This window comes from Coffea arabica, chromosome 6e (genome assembly GCF_036785885.1).
Source record: "Coffea arabica cultivar ET-39 chromosome 6e, Coffea Arabica ET-39 HiFi, whole genome shotgun sequence".
Taxonomy (NCBI): domain Eukaryota; kingdom Viridiplantae; phylum Streptophyta; class Magnoliopsida; order Gentianales; family Rubiaceae; genus Coffea; species Coffea arabica.
In genome coordinates, this window is record NC_092321.1 from 17,955,001 (window position 1) to 17,965,491 (window position 10,491).

General features: G+C 36.4%; 1 protein-coding gene across 1 annotated transcript; it reads left to right on the top strand.

Annotated features, from left to right (window-relative positions):
- The first annotated feature begins 7,416 nt into the window (after positions 1 to 7,416).
- LOC140009567 (BURP domain protein USPL1-like) lies at positions 7,417 to 8,771 on the top strand. The gene is made up of 2 exons (XM_072055524.1): positions 7,417 to 7,622; positions 7,715 to 8,771. The coding sequence occupies exons 1-2, from the start codon at positions 7,566 to 7,568 to the stop codon at positions 8,576 to 8,578; spliced, it is 921 nt and encodes a 306-aa protein (XP_071911625.1). The 5' UTR covers positions 7,417 to 7,565; the 3' UTR covers positions 8,579 to 8,771.
- Positions 8,772 to 10,491: the final 1,720 nt, after the last annotated feature.

The following is a 10,491-nucleotide window of genomic DNA, read 5'->3' on the forward strand; positions in this document are numbered from 1 at the left end:
GAATCGAAGAATTACAGACGAATCTACAAAAAAAATGTAATTCTGTGAACAGAAAATTTAACATTGCTATCACAAAAATTGCAAAACCTTATGGAAACCCTAATATTCTTGCAGAATATATAGTTGGGCAATTAAAGAATAGAGTTTCATTTCGAAAAGCAATGAAAAAGGCTATTGAATAAACTGAACAAGCAAATACAAAGGGAATTCAAGTCCAAATTGCAGGTCGTATCGACGGAAAAGAAATTGCACGCGTCGAATGGATTAGAAGGGGTAGGGTTCCTCTACAAACCATTCGAGCTAAAATTGATTATTGTTCCTATACAGTTCGAACTATCTATGGTGTATTAGGCATAAAAATTTGGATATTTATAGACGAGGAATAATAAATAAACTTTGACTTTTCTTTCTATCTAATTTAGAAAGCTAAACCTCTTCATTCTTTTTCTCAAAACTAGTTTTAATTCTATAAGGTTGAATAAAAATTCGATTAATCATTTGAGAAAATTGCTATGCTTAGTGTGTGACTCGTTGATTTTTTTAGGGTTAGAATTTAAAAAATTGGCCCCCTAATAACCAACCCATCACTTCGCATTATCTCGATCTAAAGCTAAAGAACCAGTCAAGATGTGACCGATATATCACATCCTTGCAGCAACTGAAATTTTTTTTATGTTCTTGCAAAAATAAATATGATTTTAAGTTGGAAAGCAAAATAGAGAAGAAAGCTGTGGATAAATGGAAGGATGAGAGAAAGAGAAAAAATATCTATGATATAGAATTCCAATATGTAACACATGAAAATGCCAATAATCATTCCCTATGCCTAGGAAAGTTAACCAGAAATTACAAAAGTCACACAACCTTCGATATTCACCATAGAGATGTTTTTGGACTCAACCACATTAACTTGATACACTTTTATTATTAAAATTTGGCAATAGCAGAAATAGAAGCAACAATCCAACATCAACCTTTGGTATTCATTAATAAAAAAAAAAAGAACATCTGGAAATTAAGAACTAGAAAAAAACTAGCACAGCTGTCCCTCCCCCCACACCTGGATCCTACATTGTCCTCAATGGAGGAAATAAGCAATTAAAGCGAAGAGGACAACGAAACTTCCCTCTCGAGTGGTTAAGGGGTATTTGGCAGCTGCGGAGGGAAACCAATGTGGTGCAGGTACGAGGTCAGGTTCTGAGACATCCTTGCTACTTGGCGGGTGATGTTCGTCATTCGCTCATCTACGTTTTGAACCTGTGCTTGTAAGTGGCGCCACTCACCCTTTTCACTAGTTATCACCCCAAACACCAAAAGACAGAATATCCAACAAAGATAGCAACCAACAAATGCAAATTCATAGTCACTGGTGTTCTCCAACTCAATAGTCAAATGCAAAAGCAAACACGGGCCACCCCGGCCCAAATATGGTTAACAAAGCAACAGTTGCACTCCAAAATCAACAACCAGAAACTATTATCAACAACTGAAAACTAGCAAAGTCATGTCCATAAGTATAAGGACTACCTAATTCAGTCAGTCAACAAGCAAACTTGGCCATCCATAATCTCAACAAATGCACTCTAAAATTGCAACAAATGCCCCAATAATATGCTAAATCTAGCAATAGCAACCCTAAAGTTTATCGAGAGCAACACAGCCACAAGGTCCTGGCAGTTTGATCGAATATCTAACCAGCTAGAGTAAACAAATTCAGGGGAAAACACTCCAACTAGTACCACTGGCGGAAAATGGAATGCACAACTCAATCAACTGAAATTGTAGCAACAGCTCCAAGAAATAACAATTCAAACAATAATAGCTCATAAATCTGACAGTAGCAGAGGAATGCCAAGTGCCCAGCCTCCAACAGTCAGCCAATAGAGTAGAATTAACCCAATGAAGCCAAAATACCCAAACAGTGGATGAAACAAGTTCAACGGCTAACCCACACTAGTGAGAGCCCCAAATAACGTAGCTCAATTCAGACAACAAGTAATGTAGCCACAGGATTCTCAGTCAAATCTAATAATGAACCCCAGCATTTCAATTAGATGCACTCAACTAGAATAAGCAATGTAAATGGCATAGAAGCCTCCCAATGTAACAAACAAGTGCAGAATTTCAGCTCACCCACAATCTCAACAAATGGCTCCAGTTGGCCAGTTAAAATCATAACTCAAAATCAGCAAATGCAACGACGACAGTTTAGAGACGTGAGGATAAAAACTCAATCAACCAACTAGCGGTACCAAATTCAGGTCCAATTACCCCACCAGTACCACTGGTGGAGCACACAATTGAAAAGATACCACAAAAGATTAACACGAAACTACCGATTAACCCAAAATACGCCTAACACTGCCCAAAATTGGAGATCGAATGACAAATACCTCTACTGCTCCCCGAATGAAGAAATGAGGGTGGCGGCGGCGAAGAGAGGTGGACAGGTGCGGCTGTTGATGGCGTGCGAGCGGCGCTGGTTGCTTCGCGTGGCAAGGTGGCGCATAGCACGAGGTCGGCGTGTGGTGGAGGTGAGCTAGGAGCAGCGGAGCTCAGAGAAGCTGGAGGGAGATGGAGGAAAACCGTGCAGTGGCGGCGGGCGGATCGAGCTTCAGCGGCGAACAAGCTGGAGTGGAGGCGGCGTGGGTTGCTCGGCCATGGCGGTGGCGCGAAGAGAGAGAGAGAGAGATGGGAGGGGCGCGCCTCGTGCGTTGAAGCGGCAGTGGCTACGCAGAGGGCAGCAGCTCGCGGTGGCGCGCGATGGCAGCTCGCGGCGAAGATGGTGGCGCCGCGAGGGAGAAGGGCGGCGTGCATAGGTGGAGGAAAAGAAAGAAAAGTGAATAGGGGCAGCGGGAAAGAAAGAAAGAAGAAGAAAGAAAGAAAAAGAAGAAAAAAAATGTTCTTTTTTTATTCGCATTTTGAAAATCTAAGCTACGGTGAAACAAGGAAAAAAAAAATTTTTTGAAATTTTTTTTTTTTGGCTGAAATTGAGAAACCTACCTACGGTTGAAAATTTTTTCTTCTTCTTTTTTTGTTCTTCTTTTTGTTTTTGTTTTAAATTTTTTTTTTTTTTTTTTTTTTGCAAATTTTATTTTCGAAATTCAAAATTAGAGATTAACCGAAAATCAATAACCATTCTTGAATTTTTGGAATACTTACCTTTCCCGCTAACGTGATGTGGGCACGTCATGTAGGCACGGAATCTGGAGCTCTCCAGGTGACCTGACGCGGGCACGTCATGAGGACAAGAATCCCTTCTGACAATTCTGACCGTGAGCTCTCCATACGTCATGACGCGGGCGCGTCATGACAGAAGGACACCTACAAATCATCAAAAATGAAAATTGAAACCCGAAATCAGTCAAATTCAAGGAAAATATATTTAAACTATCACACGAAATCAAAACAAACAATTAAAAGAAACAATTGGGTTGCCTCCCAATGAGCGCCTTTCTTTAATGTCTTTGGCTAGACATTATCATGTTTTGTTCATGGAGGATAAAATCGTGTGGCTCGTCTTAATGCTTCATCCTCTATATAGTCCTGATAACCCTCGTAAATAGAGTAATCCTTGAGCACACGAGTTACGGGCTTCCATGGACTAGTGAATGGCGCCAAACAAGTCAACAATGATCTGCATTCTCCACTCACTCCTCCATCACTTGCATTTATTTGTTCAAGATATCTTGCCATCGCCACTCTTAATTTATTCCTGTCATGAAATTCAAAATTTTCTGGTATAATAAAGTCAATTTCATTAACAGAAATTGAAGAGTAAGAGTCAGGAGAATATTGATGAAGAAGTGGAGGAGATGTCACCGCATTTGGAGATTGTTCACTAGATTCATTCACTTGAATGAGTTGATCCTGGAGTTTCATTTCTTGTACTTCAGCTTCCTTTTCAACTGCATCTTTAGATCCGTTTCCTTGAAACTCTTGCAGTTCCATGTCATTTGGCTGGATAATTGCACTCTCACCTTCTTCAAGGTTGATATTGGTCTGTGAGGGCAATTCTTCAAGGTGAGAAGCTAATCGCGTTATCTTGGATGACAAAAGATGTATTTGATCCGCCATCCCGGATGTCAATAGTTGAACTTGATCCGCCATCGCTTGTGTCTCCTGCTGAATTCGATATGCATTAGCAGTTAGTAATTCCATCATCTCTTCAAGAGACATACCTGACACGGATGATGATTGTTGAGACTCTTGCTGTTGAAAATTCATTGGCCCGGTCGCATAATTAAAATTGGAATTGTCTCACCATCCTTGATCATACCCGTTTGAATAAGGGTCATACCACGTTTTATATTGAGGTGAGGAATCTCCAAAGGTATCGATTGGAGCACTTAGATTATCTTGAAATGCGGGGGATGTGTCGGTTGGATAACCTGAGTCAAAATAAGTTCCACAATTTACAACAGCCCATTGATCATTAGGAAAAACACGAGTCTCATAACCCCATTCAGGAATAAAGTCCAGTCTATCATCAAAATACGGAATGTTAGCAGCCATAAACTATATAAAAAAAACAAGAGAAAAATAAATAGAAAATAAAAACATGATGAACTCAAAAAGAAACAAATGAATCAGGCACCAGTCCCCAAAAACGGCGCCAAAAATTGACAGGTTGTCAGCCTGTGCAATAATAAAAACCTGCTCAGTTAAAGTTAATTTCTGTAGATAGTGGTAAGCATGGTCGAATCCACAGGGACTGGGAGTAATTATTTCTTTTCAAGTTCACAATGACAAGGGGGGTGTTTTTGTGCAGAAGGTGACAATCAAAGAAATTCAACTAAAATCTAAAAAGCTACTAAAAATTAAATAATAATTTACTAAACACAAATGAATGATAACTAAAGTTCTAACCAAGAAATAACTTCAGCAATGGTGCACCTAATTGATCATTGAAGCAAAGGCAATCCCAATTATTTACTAATAAATAGGTTATAACTGCCAAACAAGCGATGACAGTCAACCCCTCCTTACTGTGTCGGTGATCAAGGTACGCCCGTTAATCACTGCTCTAATTGAGAAATAATCCTAGGTACGCCCGTAGAATTTAATTCCTCAATTATCTTACGTATTAGAGCAGCCCTATTTTAACCAAATAACGCACTACCAGGGTTATTTTAGATTAGCCCGCGTATTCCCCTGACACAAACCTAATCATGCCAGTTGTCACTATTTTAGAGAAATTAAACAATTACGGGTTTAATGCCCTAATTGACAATAGATTACCCAATCAACTAATTATCTGGATCCAAGACAATCAATTAATTAAATAATCACAAGCACTGCAAATAAGGAATATGCGAATACTAATAAATAAAAGAAAAAGATAAAATTAAATCGATCTCACAATTTTAGGCGACCCAAAGCATCCGTTGTCCCTTGACTAAAGTGAGGAAATTAGTTCATAATTGATTAACAAAATCCACACCAAATTGAAACAAGAGTCGCGGCCATCAACTCCCAAATTGGAAAATGCAATTCGCTCCAATCAAGAAGAGATAGCAAAGTTACAAGAGGTAGCCCTCTGTTTCCCTTCGGATGACATACGAAAAAGCAAAAGCAATTGCTAAGGGTTCAGATGAAGAAAAGTCAAAGTTTCTTTCAATTTTGCTCTTAACATCCGTAGAAGAATTCCACTACCACAAGCTAAGAAAGAAAAGTCCCTACTAGATGACGAAAAATGGAAAAGTCAAAGGAAACTAGGCTAAACTAAAGAACAGAAAAACTAAGAGGGAAGCCAGCTCCCTACTGTGCGGCGGCTCCCCCCAGGGGAAAGAAGATGTTTCACTTCAGCCCTTCGTTCCTCTTTTTAATGCCGTCTTCTGCGAATTACCAAAAAGGTCTTGTATCTCCTTGTTCCAAAAATGCCCTTGATTGCCTGCTATTTGAACTCTTTCCCGATGACTGTCAAATTGGCCTTGATTGTGATATTTTTGTTCTACTCCCTGAAATAAATATAAATTACGAAAAGCGAGTAAAATCTAATAATTAATTCACATCAGGTCAGGTAATAGGGAAAATTAATAATAAAATAAATGAATAAATTGCAACCTATCAGTAATAGTAAGTTTTTGAAATTCATAAAGAGGGTATAATTTTCACCTAGTTCACAAAAAGGGAATTGATTGCTATTTATGAATATCAAAGAATTAGGAGTTGTAACAAATTACCACCTTACTCTTCAAGGATGGAAAATGTGTACCATAGGCGGGCCCATAATGAGATGGATGATCACATGTCATGCCAGATAACCATATGGGACCTACCATTGAATTTAACTGCACCTTCCGATGATTTATTACTAATAAAAAATAGTGAAGTAGTTTGAACTTTGAAGTTATTAAAATTTTTATATATTATAAATTTCCAAAAGCACAACTCAAATTGCATAACCACATAAACATTGATAGGAATCCACACTAACTCATACATCAACACGTATTTTTTGCCTATTTATAATCTAACATAATCAATCATGTTATTTTAAAAATAATCAAATGTATGTAAATTAATGTAAAATAAACAATTTCTTAAAATCAACATATTGTCGCATAAACTTTCAGGATTAATTTTTTCTACACTGACAGTGTATACATTGTTAGCGTTGGATGAATGATAATTATACAAAATTTAAATTTGAAATTCAATTATTGCGCATGTGCCATGAATCCACCGTTGATAGTGTATGTACTGTCAGTGTGTATAAAATTTACTCAAACTTTAAGCCCATCTTTCATAATTTGCGTACTCTGAAAATTACATACATATTCATTTGGTACCAAAATCAATTCGGGGTAGGTCTAGATTTTGGTCCATTATTTTTCTTCCAAACTCAGTATAGTTATGATCTAGAGCTGAAGAAATTTAGTGATTTTGGGTTTAGATTCACTAGATTGAGCCTAGTCTCACGTCTGTCAATTGATCTGATTACAAAGCGCGCAAGAAATATGGGCGTAAGCAAGCTTTGATAAGCCAAACACCCTAAAGTAATTTAGTGATTTTGGGTCTAGATCTACTAGAATAAGCCTAGCCTCATGTCTATCCATCGATGTGATTACAAAGCGCACAAGAAATACAGGTGTAAACGAGTTTTTAGAAGCCGAACACTCTAAAAGTTTATTTAATTATTTTAACAAGTTCGAAATTATATTTAAACTTGACTTGTTTATTTATTGAGTCGAACTCAAACGAGCTTTTATAAGCTAAGTACGAGTCAAGTTTGAGTAGCTTGAATTATTTATATTTAAATTTTATTTTATGATAATCGAGTTAAATTCAAGTCAAATTTGAAGTTGACAGATTACAAAATGCTATTTAAACTTGACTTGATTAGTAATTTTACAAGAAATCTTATTGAACGGAACTTGATTTGAGTATCAAATATCTTGGTTCATTTTTTAACCGCGACAAGAAACATGCATCTTTCAATGGGTCATACTCTAGTTATAGTATGTTGAAAAACAACCTTCAAAGCAAGTACACTTTATTTTTGCTCTTGCAAACACCTTCAAAGAGGAGTTGCCAGCTAGAGAAATAATATCTACCAACTGATGGATTCCAAAGGACTTGCTTGTTGGAATCTCCTCTTTCATCTGTTAATTGTTCTGGTAAGTTGCTTTCCCTCTATTTCTTTTTTGTGATATATCATATATGGTGGATTGAATTCTCACTTTCTCACAACACTGCACAACCATTACAGGGAACTTGTGATTTTGTCCCCGTTGATGGTACTAATGCAATCAGGCATCAGCGCATGGATGTCAATAATCCTCAGAGAAATAGCAAGAGAGATCATGTTGCTCACGTCCAAGAAAAGATGTCAATGCATGATCATTCTCACTCCTCATCCCACGGGATGCATCAGATGGATCCAACTACAACCGTGTTTTTCGTTTTTGATGATCTCAAGTTAGGCAAAACAATGAGTATCCTTTTCCCTGACGGAGATCCTAGTCCTTTGTCCTCTCCTTATCTCTGGCCTAGAGAACAAGCCGATCCTATCCCCTTTTCATTGGCAAAACTCCCACAAATTCTTCAACACTTTTCATTCCCTCAAGGATCTCGCAAGGCCCAAGTGATGGAAGATACACTCCGAGCATGCGAGACTAAGCCTATCAAGGGAGAATCCAAGGCTTGTGCCACATCCTACGAGTCATTGGTAGATTTTGCACGAATGATCTTGGGATTGAATACCGATATTGAAGTTTTATCAACGCATCACCTCGCAAAATCTAATGCTGCTAGATTACAGAACTATACAATCACAGAAGCTCCTGAACGAATTTCAAATCCAAAGATGGTCAGCTGTCACACCATGCCATATCCTTTCATAGTTTTCTATTGCCACTATCAGCAGGGCGATAATCGTTTATACAGGACTGTTCTATCTGGAGAGAATGGTGATAAGGTTGAAGCTATTGCAATTTGTCACATGGATACCTCTCAATGGAACCGTGATCATGTTTCCTTCCAAATGCTTGGTATCGAACCTGGCACAGCCCCTGTTTGCCATTTTTTCCCTGCAGAGAACTTTGTATTGGTTCCATCTACTTCTTCAATCTAGTAATCTAGCACTCTTATCCAAGAGCTCGGCTCAAGTGATTTCTGTATTTTCGTTGTTCAGCTCAAATCACCTTGTCTTAATGTGTGATACTGGAACCTGTTTCATTCGTGTGCCTCATGTTTGATTTCTGTATTGAATAAACCTCCGAGAGTACTAGTGCTTCTTTGGACAATCAAAGTTTTATATGCTTCAATTTCTTGGTGCATCTCGAACACTCGTGTTACTATACTGCACCCGAAAGTTTTTTCTTTCTTCTGCTAATGTATCCCCCAATGTAGAATTTCTTTTAGTTTCCAAGCGCGGAGGTTTATTGTTGGCATATTAAATTAAGTCTCAAAGATAAAAATTTCTATATTATTATTTAGCAATCTTTTAGTGAAGTTAAGATTTCAGTAATTCTGTTTGAATCAAGTTATTATGATTTTATTATTTAGGAATTAGTATTTTATTTGAAAATTTCTTATGATTGTCAGATTTATTTATCAAATTAAGTAGTTTATAAATACAGAGTCTTATTATTGTATCAGTTGAAAAAGATAAAATTTGAGAGTCTTGTTATTATGTATGATTAATAATATATTGTTGATATTTATTCCTCTTTTTTCCACACATACTTATATGGGTGTAAATTGCCTCCTCATATATATTAATTTTATCAAATATATCTCCTATATATTTTTGTTGAAATTTTTTGAGTTCTACATTTATTACGAGAGTGTGAATTGAAACTTACTTTTTTTGGGGGATGGGGAGGGCGCCCGGGGGGGTGGGGGGGAACTGATTTTCAGGATCGGGGATTAGAATGTCACGCCAAATTGTTGACGAAGTGCTTATCTCTTCCGAATTAGTAACTTCTAGTAAGTAAGTCCATTTTTCCAACAAAAAAAAAAAAGAGCTAAGGTAATAACACTCGTTGGTCACGCTTAATTGGTACGTCAACGAAAGCATGTATCATGTACATTAGAACGTTATACCACAACTAACTAAGATAATAACACTTATGTAATCGGTAACTTTATTTGTAAGAGTGGTTAGAAATTTCATAACCTTAAAAGCTTTCTATTGTTATTTTTACTACTTTTATTTCATGTTAGTAGTATAATTTACTTGTTTTATTTGTGATAGTTTAAATAATAGAAAAGTTCGAAAATCATTGGTAATTGACAATCTTACCTATGCGATCAATATTTATGTTTATTTATAATACAATTTTTGTTTTTATTTTCTTAATGTTTATCTTTTGACAGTTTGTATACCTAGGGAATTAATGAATTTCTATGATTTTCAAGTGAATTTTTCATGGTTATTTGAGTTGATTTTTTGAACAAGTTATTTAACACTTTTGCTTTTAAAATCATGATTAACTTGGTACCATAAATTGTAATTATCCAAAGGTATTGTTTCATCAATAACCATTGTGATTTAATACTAGTTCAAGAAAGTGTTATATCTAGAGATTTAACTCACTAATGTAGGGTTATACCTTTGTCAATTTGGCGTCTTGTTCCATGTAATTTTATAAAATTTAATGAATCTAAACTAGTTTCATATTATGTTAGTAGGTGTGAAAGAGTTATGTAATTTTATAAAATTTAATGAATCTAAACTAGTTTCATATTATGTTAGTAGGTGTGAAAGAGTTATAATAGGTATGGTTGGTACGTCGACGAAAGCATGTATCATGTTCATTAGAACGTTATACCATAACTAGCTAAGGTAATAACACTTATTTAATCGATAACTTCATTTGTAAGAGCAGTTAGGAATTCCATGATCTTAAAAACTTTCTATTATTATTTTTACTACTTTTATTTCATGTTAGTAGTATAATTTACTTGTTTTATTTGTTGTAGTCTAACTAATAGAAAAGTTCGAAAATCACTGGTAATTGACAATCTTCCCTATGCGATCAA

Bases quoted from the DNA above. Each gene is read 5' to 3' on its own strand.
- LOC140009567 (XM_072055524.1), top strand. From the start codon at position 7,566: ATGGATTCCAAAGGACTTGCTTGTTGGAATCTCCTCTTTCATCTGTTA. The intron at 7,623-7,714 runs GTAAGTTGCTTT...CAACCATTACAG, and splicing joins TTCATCTGTTAATTGTTCTG to GGAACTTGTGATTTTGTCCC.